Here is a 17379-nt window from a genome sequence, read left to right on the forward strand (position 1 = left end):
TCCAGCCTGTGACTAACACATCATCCTCAGACCGGGCTGCCGTGCCACCGTGACGGTGTCACCAGGCCGGGCGCAGCCCCGCGACAGCCCCACGGACACGATGCTCCTGCCCACCTCGCTGGGCACAGCGTGTCGCGCCCGGCGCTGCCAGTGGGGAAAGTATCCCTGGAAAACTACTCCCGAAAGCTTCAACGGCCCGAAATCCCCTGCGCGGCTCTCCGGGGACGGGGTGTGTCACACCAGCCTCCCACTCCGAGGCTCGGCCCCTTCTGTCTCCCCACCCTGGCGTGACCCCCACCCCGCCTCCCGCCCCCGCTGAGGCCGGCCCGGCCCGGGACAGCCCCGGCACCGCGGATTGCCTCATGGTGACGTTAAATGTCACCGGCCTCGAGCCGGACAGACACTTAACCCCCTCCCCGTGAATCACTTGGCAGGAACAAATTGTCTCGAACGCGAATCCTGGCGCGAGGTCTCACCCAGCGCCAAAATAAAGTCGGGACTTGAGCGCAGACGGGAGGGAACCAGCAGCGTTTCCCGTTAGTCATTTATTTGGCCAGGACTGGCCACTGCAGCGGCGAAACCGGTACCGGGGCCACCCGCGAGCGCCAAACGGTCCCGAATAACCGATTGCGGGTGGGATGGGGAGGGCGGCGGCTGCCCCCCGTGCTGGCCCTGCAGGAGGAACCGGCCGTGCCCGGCGTTCGGCACCGCGGCTGGCACCGAGACCGCCCAGGGCTCCGGGAACAGAACGGCACGGACACCAGGCCGGGCCGGGCCACAGGGTCAGGTGTCGGTGCCGGTGTCGGCACCGGGGCCTCTCCCGCAGTACCGGGACACGCGTGGGCACTGACCGGGCGCGCTTGACGTCACTCCAGGGGGCGGGGGCTCCACCGGAAGTTTTCTCGTTGCCTGGCAACGGCGGCGCGGCGCGGCCATGGCGGAGCCGGACCCCGGGCCCATCGTCACCTTCGGCAGCCTCATCACCGAGGGGACGACGCTGAGCCGGCGCGGGCAGCACCACAAGGCGTTGGGATGCTTCAACAATGTAAGGGCACCGCGGTGGCGGCGCGGCCCGGGGGCACCGGAATGCCCGGGGCGGGGCGGGCCTCAAAGGGGAGGGAGAAGAGGTGGCGGAAAGCTCTTTTCAATAAAAATCCTGGGGTTTTATCATCATCTGTCATCAGGATCCATGTGGAGACTGCGCAGGTGGCACCAAATACCTGCACTTGTGTGTTTGTGGGGTTGAGGCAGCACTGGTGGCACGTCCAGCGCTGATGATGTGTCCATGTCTGTGGTTCCAGGCGCTGAAGCTGAGGGCAGGGGACAAGCAGTGCCTTATCACCCGCTCCAAGTGCTTCCTGAAACTTGGGGACACAGAAAACTCCTTGAAGGATGCTGAAGCCTCGCTCCAAAGAGACAAAGCGTTCACTGAGGTAACCGGAGGAAGTGGTGAGAGTGGGGGGACAAGGGCTGGCCTGGATCTGTGAGTCCCTGCAGGGTCTGAGGCAGAGCTGGGAGGGAACAGCTCACTCCAAACACTCCAAGCACTTTCTGCTGCTCTTGGAGCAGAGGAGGTGCTCAGTCAGCTCCAGGACTGGGGTTTGTTGTACTCAGGTTGTGACACCCCTGGGCTCTCCCTTCTGCCTGTCAGGAGTTACTTGAGGTCCACGACAGGACTCTTTTTTTTAATCATTTCTTTTCCCAAATGTTGTTTCAGGGGCTTTACCAAAAGGCAGAGACCCTCTACACCATGGGGGACTTCGAGTTCGCGCTGGTGTTTTACCATCGAGGCCGGAGGCTCCGCCCGGACCAGAACAAGTTCCAGCTGGGCATCAACAAGGCAGAGGAGGCAATTATGAACTGCATTGGCAGTAAGGAGTGCCACTTCCCGGCCCCCACGAGCCTGGCTGACGCTGTTCAGGGCACAGCCGATGGCAGATCAGCTCTGACAGTGACCCAAGGGCCCCACACCACAGCCCTGCTGCTCCTGGGTCCACGTGCTCGGTGGCAGGTGAACCCAGAAGCACCAGGAAGCATCACAAAGAGGCCCAGCCCTGTTCTTTTTTTCCTCCTTTCCCCCCTGAGTGCCCATTCACACACACTATCTGATCCCTTCAGTTCTGTAGGTAACTCCTGATACTAAAATTTCCAAAGTTGCCATGGAAATGTTGCAAAGAGTACAGACCAGAGCAGATCATCTCACCAGCGGCCTCCCAGTGTGTGAGGGGAGCCAAGAAGAAAGGTGGACAGAGACTATTTACAAGGGCCTGAAGTGCCAGGACAAGGGGGGATTGGTTCATGCTGAGAAAGGGCAGGGTAAATTGGGGTACTGGGGAGAAATGTTTCCCTGTGAGGGTGGGCAGGCCCTGGCACAGGCAGCCCAGAGAAGCTGTGGCTGCCCCAGCCCTGGAAGTGTCCAAGGCCAGGTTGGAACAACCTGGGATAGTGGAAGGTGTCCCTGCCCATGGCAGGGGGTGGGACTGGATGAGCTTTAAGGTCCCTTCCAGCCCAAACCATGCTGGGATTCTGCCAATTCTATGATCCACCTCCAGCACTAATTCCAGAGACCACCTAATGCCAGAATCAATTTTGAGATCTTTATCCCAATATTTAAAGTTTGCAATGAAATGTGCCATGCTACCTGAGACTGGCCTCCCGAAATCCTGACTCTCCTCCAATTTCCATTGCACAAGAGCAGTGAAACTGTTGACTCTTGCAACGAGCTCTGCTTTCATCACTCCTGGCTCGGATCACCAGCGGGTCCTGCAGAGACACGAGAGGCCAAAGACCTCGTGGGGTTCCAAACACACGGAGAACTTGGCCCTCAGTTTTTCTCTTCAGCCACACTGCTGGGCACAGGCAGTCTGTGCCAGTCTGGGGCACACACACACCTCCCTCACCTGGGGCTGACACGTGCAGGGAGCCCCATGCTCAGCCCCCTCTCCACCCCGGGGCTGCCAAACCCGCCGGGCGAGTTGGAACCTCCAGAGCATCCCGGAGCCTATCCCTGAGCCTATCCCTGCCCAGCACGCCCCGCTCACACCCTGCACAGATCCCCAGATAGGCCAGGCCTCCCTCCCCCGAAATTTCCAAACTCCAGCCCTCCCCCAGTGCCAGGGATTAACTCACGTGCCAGTGGCGCCAGAGCCTGCGGCGCTTTCATACAGAGTAGTTATTTAAAAAACAGGGAAAGTTTCCACATCTGGCTTGTTTTCCTCCATTCCTGCTGCTTCCTGAGCTTAGCACGGTGATCAGGTGTTGCCACAGCTCCCAGTGGAGTCTTCCCGGGCTCAAGGCAAGATCTCTTAACTTCCCTCGAGCCCCTGGGCTGCAGGTACAGGAGCGGATTAAAAAACTAGAAAACTGATTTTTTTAAAATCAATCAATAGCTCCAAGGTGCAGGGAAGCAAGGAAACACAGCGTGGATATGGATGTTTGAATAGTTGGGAAATGCACACACATTAACGGGGCACATCCCCAAAGTGCTTCCCTGCCTGTGCTTCACGCGGCAGGATCAGAGAAGCTTCAGTTCAAACTGAACGTTTTGGGGTTGGCACCTTTATGGGCATTTTGCTGACAAGAGCCCGCGTGGCTGCTGTGGGCACTGACACGGGTCCCCTCTGTGTCTGCAGATCCAGCCTCGGTGAAGCTGGAGAACAAGGAGGAGCTGGGCTTCGTGAGCAGGCAGGCAGAGGTACAGCACACAGCTCTGGCTGGAGAAGCTTCTAGAGGGGTTGCAACGCTAAAACTGCCTGGAATGGTCACAGGAGGGGAGACAGTCCCTGCAGGGACACGGGTGCTGTACAGCGGGTCTGCTGAAGGGCTCCCTGAGCATTAAAACACACTGACCCATCAGGAGTGTTTATCACCTGCTTCTAATGCAGGTCTGGCTCAAGCTACCCAGAACTGAAAGGAGAATGCAGAAGGGCAAGGAAGAGCCATGGGGGGGAACAAAGCCCAGTGTGGGATTCCCCCCCAGCCCCTTCCTGGGGGTGTTGCTGGTCACCCACCCGAGGCTAATGAGTAACAGCTGGAGGTCAGGAGGGTGCCACGAGCTCCAATATTGATTTTGGGTTTGCCTAAAGCTGAAGGGTCACGGTTTTGATAATGGACACTTTCTAAATTGCTTCACTTCTGGGTGCTCCATGGCAGTAGGGTCTTGTTCCTCTAAGAGGCCAAAAGTAGTTCTTGCTTTTCCTGTAACACCCTCTTAGTCCTGAGGGAGCACGACTGGCTGCAGAATTTCACTTGCTCGTGACCAAAGCAGCTGGTGAGACACTGACTTTTTGCTTTTAATTAAAAAATAAGCTGCCTTTTATGGAGCATAAGAGAATTCTGATCATTCCAGTGTTCCCCACTGAGCTCCCCCAACTTCCTTTGCTTTTTACTCACTGCAGAGCAGAAACCAGAAACTGCAAACCAAACCGACTAAGGACCACAAAGGGACGAAGAAGAAGCAGCGTGTGAAGAATCCAAAAACAGAGCGAGAGCTTCTGGGACAGCTCTATGATGACAAGACCTTCCTGCAGAAGTTGCTCAAGGATGAAGGTGTTTCTCCATTGTGTTTACCTATATGTTCCTTCCAAGCAGGTTCTGTTTTTCTTTTTCTCTTATCCTTGTTTTGTTTTGTTTTTTCCTCCTCGTTGTTGTCCCTGTGACTCTTCCTTACTCGTGCCGGAGCTCACGTAGCACGCGGTGCTGGACACGGGCAGGTGGTTTGGAGCCAGGTCCAGCATTTATAACTAGGGGCTTATTTCCTTCCCCATCGATAAATCAACTCAGAGCAACCTGTGCCGATGAAATGAAGAGAAACAGCTTCGTTGTAAGTGACTGAAGTTCTGTCACAACGACAAACCCGCTGACTCTGGCGCTCGGTGCCGAGCGCTGCTCGTGGGGCTGTGACTCCTCTGTGGGCTCGATATAAATGCTGGTAACTCCCCCATCAGCTCAGCTCTGAGGAGCACAGGACACTTTAGTTTCCAGGACTGCCTCTGTCAGACCAGAAGAACATTCCCAAGCAATTCCCCCACCTCAGGTCCGTTGATACTCACCCGGATTCCGTCTTATCCCGTTTCCAGACTTGATGCAGACCAACATGAGGCAGGGGGGCAAAGTCGAAGACCTGGTTTTGGATGGCATCTCCTACCTGAACCAGCGCCGGGACTTCTGGCAGCAGCAGAAGCCGATCTACGCCCGGCTGTACGAGCGGCGGCTCCTGCAGCAGAGGTGGATGGGGGATGGGAGACGGAAACCGGCCGAAGTTGCCAGATCCATCGCGAAGGACATGGAGGACATTGAGCTCAGTAGGTTCCTGGCTGGAAGCTTGAGTGCCTCCCACTGCTCTGGGGAGCTCTGACCATTCCTAGCCTTTGCCTGAGGGTTGCCCCTGCACTGGGTGTCCCTTCCCCAGTATCACAGAATCCCGGGATGGTTTGGGTTGGAAGGGACCGTAAATCTCATCCAGCTGCCATAGGCAGGGATACCTTCCACTAGCCCAGGTTGCTCCAAGCCCCCGTCCAACCTGGCCTGGAACACTCCCAGGGCTGGGGAATCCACAACTTCTCAATATCTCCGTGTCACTCCCCGGTGTCAAACTCAGCTCCCTGTCCCCAGTGCTGGCCAGAGGCTCTGCTGAGGAAAGCTGCAGGAAAGCTGAGCGTGTCCTGAAAAAGATACAAGGGTGGGCAGAGGATGAAGTTCCCAACAAGAGTGAACTGATTGGGAGGCTCCACAGCTGCATCGGGAACGCGCAGGCGGAGATGGGGCAGATGGAGGCAGCTCTGCGCAGCTACAGGAGGGATCTGGATTGTGCCAGGCAGAAGTAAGTGCTGGGAGGTTCAGGCGGGCGGGGAAAGGGGAAAGTACCTCTGTGGGGGTGTTTGAGCTACCAGGTAATGGTGTAATTCTCATCTGGAGGGCCACACATTCAGCTCTGCCCGTCTATCAGGGTCTCTGGTGACTTTATATCTTCACTGTTTCAAAAATAAGGAGCCTGAAGCGGATTTTCAAGGACCTAGAGCCCAGGGCACACTGAAACCTCTGCTGAAACAAAGTGAAAGAACACGAGTCCCAGTCTCAGCGCTTGAGCCTCGAGCAAACACTTCCTTCTCAGGAAGCTCAGGCTTGAAATTGCACCAGTTTTCTGCTACATTTCGTCTTGAAACCCTTTTCATTCAGACCATGAGAGCAGCTTGAAATGAAGGTCTCTCCCAGGTGCACTTACCTGCCCACACTGGACACATCCTGCAGCTCTTCCAGCTGAACCACAGTGGAGCAAAACGTAGTCTTAGTAACAGTTTTCAAAGCACACGAGAAAACATGGAATAGTGGCTTGAATTGAAGTGGTTTGGGGTTTATTTTTGCCACTATGGTACCGGGCTTTCAAACTGTCCCTGCCGGGTTGTTTCTCACTTTCAAAAATCCCTTTGGAAATGAATGTTGTTTTAGGAAATGGAGGCCTCTCTCCTGGCGGTCCCAGTCCCCAGGTACGCCAGATAAAGGCAGGAATTAGCAGGAGAGAGGCAGGAGGAGTTACCTGGTTTTAGGACCCTTTTCCAGTTCCTTTAAGGACCCAAAGGCCGCGGTGACGGGCGGGCCGCGCCCTCTGGCGGCCGCAGCTGGAAACGCCGTTAATGACTCGTTAATGATTCGCGTTAATGAGCGCGTGGCGGGGGAGCTGGAACTGGATGATCCTCAGGGCCCCTTCCCACTCAAACCAGTGGGTTATTCCATGATTCCCATCTCATTTGTCTGCTTCGCTCGGGGGTTTTTTCCTTCTCTAAGGAGAGAGCCGCTCTCTGAGGAAAGCCACTTCCAAAGACAGGAGCAAGGATAATTAAGGAAAAAAAACTAAAGCCCCCAGACTCCGTTGTTATAGGAGCTGCCTGTGGCATGGAGCAAAGCTCAGTCCAAGCACAGGGAGCAGGGCTGGTGCCAGGAGCCTGCAGACACATTTTTGGGTCTTCCCTTTGGAAGACGGAGTTCGTCCATGAACGCCAGGGACCCAGAGGGAAACTGAGACAAAGAAAAGTGGAAAGACTTTTACAAGGAATGCCAGATTTGCACAAAAAATAACAATAATCAAAGATAAAGCTTAACCTCTTCCCCTGTGTCTCATGGGGTCAGTTGCCAGCTGTAAATAGAATCAAAAATTGACCTTAATTTCATGGCTTTCAGTCTGACCTGGGCCCTTTACTCCCCAACACTTCCCTGAGGCCACAGGGAACACCAAAGGGACTCAGAGTGAATCAGGAGCAGGACAATTCCAGTGCCACAACTCCTCTGTCTCCCTGTCCCAGTGCTCTGCCCGACTCCATGTCCCGGGCCCTGGACAACATCGGCCGCGTGTACGCCCGGACCGGCAGGTTCCAGCAGGCCATCAACACGTGAGTACAGCCCAGCAGGAAGGCCACGGGGGGGCCTGCACTGACCCAGGCCATGGCTTTGCAGCTGCGTGTTCCCACTGCAGCAGGGGCTGGGGAGGTTTTCCTACCTGAACCCTCAGCTGTCAAATGAGTGGTTGAATTGTAACTGCACCCAGTGACAGTCGATAACTGCCTGTCTTACTCTGCTTGAAGCTGGGAGAAGAGGATTCCAATGGCAAAATCCGACCTGGAGAAGGCCTGTCTGTTCCATGACATCGGCCGGTGTTACCTCGAGCTGGGTGATGCTGAAACAGCCCTAGACTGTGGAGAGAATTCTCTGGAGTCAGCGGATGAAGAGGGAGATGTGGAGTGGCAGCTCCACGCCACCGTGCTGGTGGCACAGGCACAAGGTAAGGGGGTGGGCACAGGTTTTGCTCTCAGGGTGGAGAAGCCATTCTGATAACATCTCTGGGATTTAACAGCCAAAGCAAGCCCTCAGATCAACCTCTGGTGGTTCTCCTGATCCTGGGTTAAACCAGCTGATATCCTTGTGTGTTCCAGTGAAATTAAAGGATTACCGGTCTGCAATCCTGAACTTTGAAAGTGCCCTGGAGAAGGCGAAGCTTGTGCCTGACCAGGCTGCTCAAAACACCATCCTTGTGGTAAGGGGGCTGCTGCAGGGAGGAGGAGCTCAGGGCACAGCATCCATGAGCAGCTGTTTTCCTAACTGGGATACTCCAGGCAGTAATGCTGGAGAAATGAAGGGTTTTATGGTAGGAAAGGACAGCAGAGAGCAAAAGGAAAGAGGAAAAACTTGGGTATGTAACTGCAATTCCAGGGCTTTTATTAAGAGCCACCTCCCTTCCAGGCCTTGGATAAGGTGAGCAAAAGCTACATCAAGCAGCTGAGCGAAGGCGGCAAAGAAGCGACGGTTCCCTTCCGGAGAGGTACTTGTCATTCCCACCTCTGCCCCCAGAAATGGAAAAACTCCCCACTTGCCTCTTCTGGAGCACAGCAGCTGCACCTTAGGATTCCCACAGCACCCATTCCCTTCCAAGTATTGAATTAAAATCTCGGTGCAAGTCCAGATGGGCGCGCTCCCTGAGTGGCCCCTGCACCCCGGGGCCGGTGTCACCAACACCCCGGCCCTCCCCAGGCCTGGTGAGGGGTCCTGGCAGGGCTCTGTGCCTGCAGACCCTGGGGCTGCTCCCCTTGGTGCTGCTTCCCAGCACCTCCTGTCCCAGCAAACAGGGGCTCCTGAGAGCGAGAGATTCCTGGTGGGGATGAAAGAGCCTGGGCCGACTGCTGAGTGCTGGGACTTGGCTAAAATTTGCTTATTCCTCCCCAGATCGTGAAAAAACAAGAATTAACAAGCTTAAGAAGGACACAGAGAGGGAGAAAGGGGAACAAGACACGGGGAATAAAGATGAAAAGCCAGAAGAAAAAAATGGGAACGACACAGAAAACACAAAAAACAAGACTGAGAAGGACAGAGAGAGGGAAGAAGAGGAACAAGACACGGGAAATCAAGATGAAAAGCCAAAAGAGGAAGGCGGGAACGATACAGAAGCACACGGAAACGCCGGCGATGAGGAAACGGACATGGAAATGAAGGACAGCAACGGGGGAAAGTAGAGCAGAGGTGGGAAGATTAAATAATAAATGTTGAACAAGAGACATACCCAGCAGTGGAGTGGTGTGTCCTGAGCAGGGAAGGAGCTGGGCTGAGCCGCCGCCGCTCTCAGAGCCTCCTCTCTCCTCTTATCCCCTCTCCCGGCCCAGGGCTGTCCCGGCAGCATCCCCGGGCCGGGCCGGGCCGGGCGGGGCGGGGATTGAGCCCCAGGGGAGGGCTCGTCCCAGCCCCGCGGGGCGGGCGAGCCCCGGGGCTATGAAAGGGGCTGCGGCCGCGCCCGCCCCAAAGCCGCTTCCGCGCCGCGCCGCTCCGCACCGGCGGCCGCCCCGGAGCCGCTGCCCTCACCATGGTAAGCGGGGCCGGGATGGGGATGGGGACCGGGACGGCCGCTCCGCCCGGGCAGTGGTTGCGATTGCCGGGGGGAGGAAGCGCCCGCGGCGTGGCCGACACGTGGGCGCTGGGTCTGAGGGGATGCGGGGGCAGCTGGGCCCCAAGAACGGCCCCGGGGTCCCCGTGGCTCCGTTCTGGGGGTCCCGGCACACCCCGGGGGCCACCGGGGCACCGGCAGCCCAGAGCCGGGAGCGATCGCTCCATCCACGCGAGCCCCTGTCCCGCGGGGAGCCGGAGACAAGCGGGAGCTTTGTGGGGGCGGCGGGGGGGCCGGGCCGGGCTCAATGGGGGATTGTCCGGAGGGACCCCGCACCCCGCGCTCTGCGGGGCCTTTGTCCACCCGGCCCGGGCCGTGAAGGCGCCCGTTGTCCCCGAGCCGGCGGCGAACAATGGCCCGGGGGGGGCCCGTGATTGTTCCTTTGTTCGCGGGGCTGAAAAGCGCCTCAGTCCCCTCAGCAGCTGCCGCGGCAGAACAGCGGCCCCGGCCCCCGCCCGCGGGACAGAGCGGTGCGGGGACAGCGCGGTGCGGGGACAGCACGGCACCGGCTCCGGCTCTGCGACCCCCCGGCAAACGGGGCACCTGCACTGCGAGCAAGAACAGAGCTCCAGGTGACTCACCTGCTTCCTCCTCTGTGAGGACCTGGGAGCCCCGAGTCCACTGGGAAGGCAGCAGAGGTCCCTGGAGAGCCCGGGGGTCTCTGGAGCTCGGGGGTGTCCGATGCTCTGGCGGGCCCATTTCTTTTCACACAAGCCCCAGAGCACTCGGGGTCTCCGTCCTGCAGCTGACCCTGGGGCAGGCAGTGCCCGTGGGAGCTGTGGGGTCCTGGTCCTGCTCCCCAGGCATTTGGAACCAAACCCCCCTCCAAGTTCTGGAATAAAGAGATGGGGAAATTCAGCACCTGAAAAGTGGGGTTTTTTAAACGACAGCATCAGTCTGTAAAGAGGAAATGCAGCTTTCTGCCCCAGGCAGAGGAGTCAGGTTTTACGAAAAAATCTCTCGATTTTGCATCAGAGGCAAAACTCACTCCTTGGGCATCACTCCCATGGCCTTTGGCTCCAGTGGGTCTCAGGCTGGGCTGGTGGAGAGTTCATTTATTGACCCAAAACCAGCGAGTGCCCCATTGATGCTATAGTGAACTCCCCCAGCTGGAGAAACCCCTCACTTCCTTCCAGCCCAGCGTTTTCCCAGGCCCTGCTGGGAATTAATCTGGGATTCCAGTTATAGGAGCTGCTGGCAGGAGGGGAGGGAGAGCCCGTGCCAGCTCCAGCTCCCAGCAGCGTGCTCGCTGCTGCCAGACAAAAGTGTTTCCTTTCCTTCAGCACTCGAGGTTTCACTTTCGAGTTCTGCCCTCCCCGGCAGCTGCAAAGAGGGGTTGGGTTTTCCTGGAAGCAAACTCAGTTTCTCTTCCCAAGAGGAGCTCTAATTCCCTCCTCCTCAGCGCTCGGGCGCTGATCTCCAGTGCAGCTCAGACAGAGACAGCATCATCCTTTCAGGCTGCTCTAGCAAACAGCCCCTTCCCTGGGGATGGAGTGTGTGATTCAGGTGAAGGGAGGAGAGTGTGGCAGCTCTGAGAGCACCTGCTGGGCCTTTCGGTTCCCCTTGGGCTTCCCCGGGTCTCGCTGCGCCCTCAGCATCCGGCAGGCACAGGGGTTTGTTCAAGTGCTCAGACTCAATTTGTCACACGAGGAGCTGCTGCCACGCCGTGGGTAAAACTTCCCCTTCCTGGTGGGGCAGAACTGCAGCTGCCGAGGCCTGGAAGGGGGAGCGGGGCTGCACCTTCAGCCCGTGGGTGGGACAAGGAGCAGGTCCAGCCAGGGCAGCTGCGGGAGGGGATTTCAGCCCAGCAGGGCACCCGAGTGAGGATGGGGGGAAAGGTGCTCCCTGCACTCTCTCTCTCCCAGTGGGGCCACGTGGTCTCTGGGGTTCCTGCCCTGCAAAGTGTTTTCTCCTCCCATTTCAGAACAGAGGCTTCTCCAAGAAGAGTCACACTTTCCTGCCTAAAATATTTAGAAAAATGTCTACTCAATCAGCGAAAGAGAGACCTGAGAGTTTGCAGTTCCCCTTCCTGGACGACGAAGACACCATCTCCACGCTCAAGGAATCCAAAACCTTTTTCATCCTCCGGGGCCTGCCTGGCAGCGGGAAGTCCACCCTGGCCCAGGCCATCCACGATCGGTACAAGGACGCCTGCAAGGTCATCTCTGTCGATCACTATAAAATCACACCGGTAATAAGAAGCTCCATTCCCGAAGAGTACTCCAAGGTGGACGAGGATCTAGTTGACTATTGCAAACGGGAGATCAGCGTCATCGTTTTGGATGACACTCACCACGAGCGGGAGCGGCTGGAGCAGCTCTTTGACATTGCCGACAAGTACCGGTACAAAGTCATCTTCGCCGAGCCCAAAACCCCCTGGCGCTTGGATTGTCCCCAGCTGAAGGACAAGAACCAGTGGAAACTGTCTGTGGAAGAGCTGAAGAAGATGAAGCCAAGCTTGGAGAAGGAATTCCTCCCCATGTATTTTGGGTGGTTTTTGAGCAAAAGAAGTTCAGAGATCCTGAGAAAGGCCGGCCAGGCTTTCTTGGATGAGCTTGGGAGCCTCAAAGCCTTCAAAAAGGAGAGTAAATACTGTATGTATAGACATGGTCTTACCATGTTTTTACCTGTTGATGCTAACAAGTCTAATCAGCTCCTAAAGCCAATTTCTAGTTGAACTTGTCAACAAGAAAAGCTTTTTAAAGCTACTAACCTGGTCCCCATCGCTGCCAAAGTTGATTTTTAAGTAAAAATAAATTAAAGGGTTTTTCCCAAGAAGTCTTTTCAGTTCTGGCCCCACAGGGCACCAGGCTCAGGTGGCAGCAGTGGGACGTGGGGTCCCAGGTGTCCCCTGGTTCTGATGGGCTGCGTGGGACAAAGACAGAGCCAGAGAGAAATGGGAAAGGCTGAACAATCCTATCCCTTAAGGGACTCACATCATCGGGGTTAAGACAAGCCACATTGACATGCAGAGGATTCTGTTCTCTGGCTACCTCTGTGGTGAGCCTGGGGGTGAGGAGGGGCTCAGCTACCCACCCAGTGCTCCCCAGCAGCCAGAAAGATGAGGTGAAGGACAGGGTGGGAAAGGGATTTGAGATGGGACTTGGGCTCACGGGGTGACACTGGGGGGAGGACTTTGTGACAGTGATGTTCTTTACCTGTATTTGCAGTCGCTTCTGCTATTGATGATCCCAAAGTAAAAATAGATCTCACCAGCTACTTCGTGAAGAGGCCACCCGGGGTCCTGCACTGCACCACGAAATACACCGAGTTCGGAAAAGCAGCCGGAGCTGAGGAATACGCGCAGCAGGAAGTGAGTGCTGGGGTCCCAACTCCTCCCCACACCCCCAGTGTCCCTCCCTCCCCAGCAGGGAATCCACGAGCCTCGGGGTGGGCAGAGGAGGGACTTTGCTCTGAGCCAGAGGCCAAAGGTAGGGACAGGAACTACATCCATGTGGCATGAGCAGAAGACTCAGAATTGTGTAGATGATTATTTCCTATTTCCAAACAAAATACTCCCACCTCCCCCCCACCATCACACCCTCCCCTCCAGCATCATCTCCAGCAGAGTGAGCTGAAGGATGATGAACTGAGGTATTGACTCTCCCAGACAGATTATTTCAGAGCAGATAAGCCCAAGTAAAATACTGCAATTTGCGAAGGATAAAGATGTACCCAAGCCCCAAACCCACTGTGAGCAGCCACATTTCCCCTGAGCCTGGGGACGGTGAATCCCCACCCGCAGGCACTGACGCTTCCACGTGTGTGTCCCTCTCCTCCAGGCCGTCAAGGCTTCCTACGGCAAAGGCTTCACCCTCTCCATCTCGGCGCTGTTCATCACCACAAAGACTGTCGGGGCTCGCATCGAGCTGAGCGAGCAGCAGCTGCCGCTCTGGCCCGGGGACGCCGACAAGATCCTGCCCACGGACAACCTGCCGCGGGGCAGCCGGGCCCACATCACCCTCGGCTGCGCCAACGGCGTCGAGGCCGTGCAGACCGGGCTCGACCTGCTGGAGTTCGTGAAGCTGGAGAAGGCGGGGAACAAAGGGGAGCAAGTGGGGGAAATTGGAGGAGGGAAACTGCTGTATTTTGATAACGGTATGTGGATGCTCGTCCTCTCTAAAAAGATCGATGTGAGGGCGATATTCTCGGGGTACTACGGGAAGGGGAAACTCGTGCCAACGCAGAGCACCAACAAACGGGGATCTGCCTTTAGCTCCTGCACCATCATCTAGGAGCACGGGCAGGGCAGCTCCTCGGTTTGTTTTTAAAAGGCAAGTAACTCCCATAACCCTAAAGTGTAAAGAGAAATAATTGTACCTTTACTAAAGTCAACCCTTCTGCCCACCCCAGGGTGAAGCCTCTGGGGAGTTATCGGCCTCAGGACAAGGAAGAAAACAAGCAACTCCTGACTGAAACTGTCACAGATTTTAATGGGAGAGTTTTGGAGGGAACCAGCCAGGGTGTCCTGCTTGTTTTCTTCCTTGGAGGAAGATCAGCTCTGGGCTTTTATCGCTTCCCTCTGAACCACAATCGTTCGATCTTTTACCTGTCGGCACTGACCAAAGCCTGTTGGTCGCTGCTCTGAAGCCAAGGGCACTGCAGGATGTCCCTCCCCTCCCACACCCAGGGTCAGAACCAGAACCAGCGAGACCCAGGCGTGGCTCACTCCTGTCAGGGGTGGCCCCGTACCAAGGGGTTTGGCCCCCAAGGACAGACCTTGCTGAGGGCAGCAGGTCCTGGCAGCCCCCATCCCACTGCTGCCCAGCTCCAGCCCAGCTCCTCCTGGAGGAAGGCACAGTGCCAGGTGATGTCTTAAAGACACCCACCATGGACTTAGGGGGAAACAAGTGAAACACCAGCACAGGCAGCCAGTTCTGGCCAATTCCCCCTACCTGGGCTGGACCAAGCACTGTTCCCATACCCTTGTCCTGTAGGGAACAATCCTGCCTTGGCAGGGAGTGGAAGAGATGAACTAACATCTTTTCCATCTTATTCGATAGAAACTAAAATCATGTCTGAAGTACAGAACTGCACTTCATGCAAGATTTTACTCCCTTCCTCTAATGCACTTGAATGTTAAGAGTTAGGCTGGAGTTAACCCCGTAGTGTAGGAAGCGGAGGCACCGTAACCGCGTAACTCAAGTCTGCTCGAAACCTAAACCCTGGCTGGAAGTTACTGACCCAGCACTTCTGTCATTAAATGTTTGACTTGAAACCCGTGTTTGTGCGCCACCAGGCCCCGGTCCAGCGGGGTGGTGGCTCCTGGGCCCTATTTAATATGAAGCTCCACTGATGGTCCCAGGTCAGGTGCCAGCTCGACCTCCGGCTCTGGCTCAGAGCCTGGGGAGCTGCAGAGTGACATTAACCCACTAATACTGTAAATACTGACCGTGATTGAGGCGTGGGCTGGGCTGGGGCTGTCACTGGGCACAGCTCACCCGAGCCCAGCACTGCCGGGGTAAGGAGCGTTTCTCCTCCAAACGTTGAGGCCAAAAGCAGGGAGAGCTCTGGGGCTTGTCTGGAACCAAACACTCTGCTTAGGGAAAGCAAAATAGTTCCTGCTGTTCCAAAATGAAGAATGATAATAAATTCTCATTACAATGTAAAAGAAGTGAGCTATAAATCCACCCAGATCACCTGTGACCCTCCCTGCCCTCCATGGAGAAATCCTTCCAGCTCCCCACACCGGTGGCAGTCGAGTGCCCAATGCTCAGCCAGGGCCTCTCCTGACAGAACCTCAAGGGTTTGTTCCACCAAAGCTTGAAAAGGCCTTTGGCAGCACCTGCCCAGGGGCCAACTGAGCCCACACCCCCAGCATCCAGACCACTCCAGCACTGGAATGCACAGCTGGAACACCTCCTTCATCTGCCTGTTCAAGAACAACAGTGACACTGTCGTCGTTTGAGTTTTTATTAGTTTGTACATCATATACAGTTTATAATAAAGTAAAACCGATTGCATATGGGTTTGCTCAGGCTGATTCCCCATACAAACACAGCATCAGGAGTTCTGCTAAGGAAGTAAACAACAAATATTCACATTTTTACCATTCACATCCTAGAAAGGTCCAAGAGGGACAGGACAGTCAGTACCGACACGGAGCCTGGCTGGGAGAGGATGAGGAGTTTGGCAAAGCGATGGGACAGCGATTGCTCCATGCAATTCCCCTTTCCTCCCAGGGAAAGGTTGAGCTATGTACACTGAGGTAAACATTCCGAATTCCAATTCAGATAAATACGGCAGCGCAGGGACAAGCTCCTCTCCGAGTGGCTTCGCATCGGCGCCTGGATTTGCCCGGACTATTCCGTAACGTCGTGACCACCACGACTCACATGCACTGAGGGGCTTGGGGTGCTCCACACACAGCCCCTCTGACTCTGCCTCACACCACACTCTCCACACAAGCCATGAAGGGACAGCAGGGAGGGGGATGGGGGAGTGGGACAGGCTGGGATGGCAGCCAGGCTCTCCACGGATCCTGCCCTCCCAGGGCACCCCCCGTGCTCCAGCTCAGGCGCAGTGTCCCAGCTCCCCCCTCACAGCAACAGACCAGAGCTGTCCCTCTGAACTCAGGTCTGGGCAAGGGAAAACACCCAGCACTGCTCTGAGAAGGGATAACCCCATCCCTGACAGCGGCAGAGCCAGGCCTGGCAGGAAGGCCAAAGAGTTACACACCAGCTCCTACAGTCACACAAGGCCTGGGGCACAGGGAATGGCCCCCCCAGCTGCTGCCACCTGTCCCTGTCACAGCCCTGCCACAGCCACCTGGGGACCGGCACCGCTCCAGGGACGGGGTGGGTGCAGCACAGGGGGCATCCTGTTCCCTGGGGACAAGGCACGAATTTGAACAGGATGAGAACCATCCACTGGAGATAAGGGAATATGTAGAGTTATTATTACTGAAACTGAGGAAGTCGTTTGGAAGTGGCAAAGCAGCACCTGGCCTGACCCTGTTTGGGGGCAGCGGAACCGGGGCTGGACCAGCCTCAGTGCCAGAAACACCACGACAGCACAGCAGCTCCCACTTTGTATCCTGGCAGTTACAGAGAGTGGAGGGACCCACTGCTCCACGGATAATGGATAATACTGTTGTCCCTGAACGTTTTTTTTCCTTCTCCTGTTTTTTTTCCCAACTTGCATTCCTGTATTTACAACAGCCAGCAGCTGTCAGCACTGGGGATCCTGCTCACTGAACACTCCCAGGAGTGTTCAAACAGCAAACCTGGTACCTTCCTGTGCAGCCAAAGCAACAAGGAGCCAGTGAAAGAGAGTGACCAGAACCCCTTGAATGATCTTCACAGCTCTCCAACCCCAAACACTCCATGATTCCATGAGCACGATCGGGCAAAACCACATCCAAGGGAAAGTCTAACAGCCAAACAACTCCTATCTTCCTGCAAACGCTGCAGTCCCACAGCAGAGCCCCCACAGGCCGGCCCTGCCCACAGCCACACTCCCCACACACTTTTCCTGTAGTTCACAACTTCCCTGGAGAAGCTGACAGCCCCTTCTTGAGCTATTCAGAACTACTCCCAGCATGACTGGTGGAAGATTCTCCTGACACACCAGCCTGGTCTGGCTCTCAACTCTTCTCTCTCCAGGTCTTTCCCATTTGGCAGGAGCTCTCACTGCACTGGCCCTTCCCCCTGGGAGACCCTGGGCAGGAGCTGCCAGGCTGGAGCTGGCTGGGAGTGACACCAAAGAGCAGGGAGTGTCAGACCACACCTGATCGTGTCCATCCCACCACGCCTGAGCCTCGGGGGCAGCACCTGCCTCCTGCACCTCCATCAGCTCCTTGCCCTTCTAGAAATAGCTCAGGGATAACACCCCTTGAAGACACCCATTCAGTGTCTGTGGCAAATCCCCACGTCCAGTGGCTCCCGTGGAGCCAGAGGACACGCAGGGGGGCTGCGAGCAGCTGGAGCAGTGGCACTCCTGTTCCCCCTGGCTAC

At 56.3% G+C, this 17379-nt stretch overlaps 2 protein-coding genes and 1 long non-coding RNA gene across 3 annotated transcripts; 2 read left to right on the forward strand and 1 right to left on the reverse strand.

The window, feature by feature from the left end:
• Positions 1–798: 798 nt before the first annotated feature.
• On the forward strand, positions 799–8448 carry TTC25 (tetratricopeptide repeat domain 25). Its single transcript, XM_027896041.1, has 11 exons — positions 799–1045; positions 1302–1433; positions 1718–1871; positions 3633–3694; positions 4398–4548; positions 5079–5303; positions 5614–5821; positions 7299–7385; positions 7578–7774; positions 7926–8026; positions 8233–8448. Exons 1-11 carry the CDS (start codon positions 935–937, stop codon positions 8431–8433), a joined length of 1629 nt encoding a protein of 542 aa, XP_027751842.1. The 5' UTR covers positions 799–934; the 3' UTR covers positions 8434–8448.
• LOC114063642 lies at positions 1433–3516 on the reverse strand. The gene is made up of 3 exons (XR_003572588.1): positions 3130–3516; positions 2642–2763; positions 1433–1644 (listed from the first exon to the last, which is right to left on the reverse strand). It is a non-coding gene; the product is annotated as an uncharacterized LOC114063642 (long non-coding RNA).
• An 838-nt stretch (positions 8449–9286) lies between the features above and the next one.
• On the forward strand, positions 9287–15387 carry CNP (2',3'-cyclic nucleotide 3' phosphodiesterase). The gene is made up of 4 exons (XM_027896043.1): positions 9287–9346; positions 11349–12018; positions 12595–12737; positions 13207–15387. The coding sequence occupies exons 1-4, from the start codon at positions 9344–9346 to the stop codon at positions 13657–13659; spliced, it is 1269 nt and encodes a 422-aa protein (XP_027751844.1). The 5' UTR covers positions 9287–9343; the 3' UTR covers positions 13660–15387.
• Positions 15388–17379: the final 1992 nt, after the last annotated feature.

This window comes from Empidonax traillii, unplaced genomic scaffold (genome assembly GCF_003031625.1).
Source record: "Empidonax traillii isolate 1590-97213 ecotype Southwest subspecies unplaced genomic scaffold, ASM303162v1 scaffold476:size613836, whole genome shotgun sequence".
NCBI classification, from domain to species: Eukaryota; Metazoa; Chordata; class Aves; order Passeriformes; family Tyrannidae; genus Empidonax; species Empidonax traillii.

What these genes read in the sequence shown, in the direction of transcription:
- TTC25 (XM_027896041.1), top strand. Translation starts at nt 935, where the DNA reads ATGGCGGAGCCGGACCCCGGGCCCATCGTCACCTTCGGCAGCCTCATC. An exon ending in CGTTGGGATGCTTCAACAAT is followed by an intron (nt 1,046 to 1,301) that starts GTAAGGGCACCG and finishes CTGTGGTTCCAG; the next exon opens with GCGCTGAAGCTGAGGGCAGG. An exon ending in CTGGATTGTGCCAGGCAGAA is followed by an intron (nt 5,822 to 7,298) that starts GTAAGTGCTGGG and finishes TCCCTGTCCCAG; the next exon opens with TGCTCTGCCCGACTCCATGT.
- CNP (XM_027896043.1), top strand. An exon ending in CAAAAAGGAGAGTAAATACT is followed by an intron (nt 12,019 to 12,594) that starts GTATGTATAGAC and finishes CTGTATTTGCAG; the next exon opens with TCGCTTCTGCTATTGATGAT. An exon ending in AGGAATACGCGCAGCAGGAA is followed by an intron (nt 12,738 to 13,206) that starts GTGAGTGCTGGG and finishes CCTCTCCTCCAG; the next exon opens with GCCGTCAAGGCTTCCTACGG.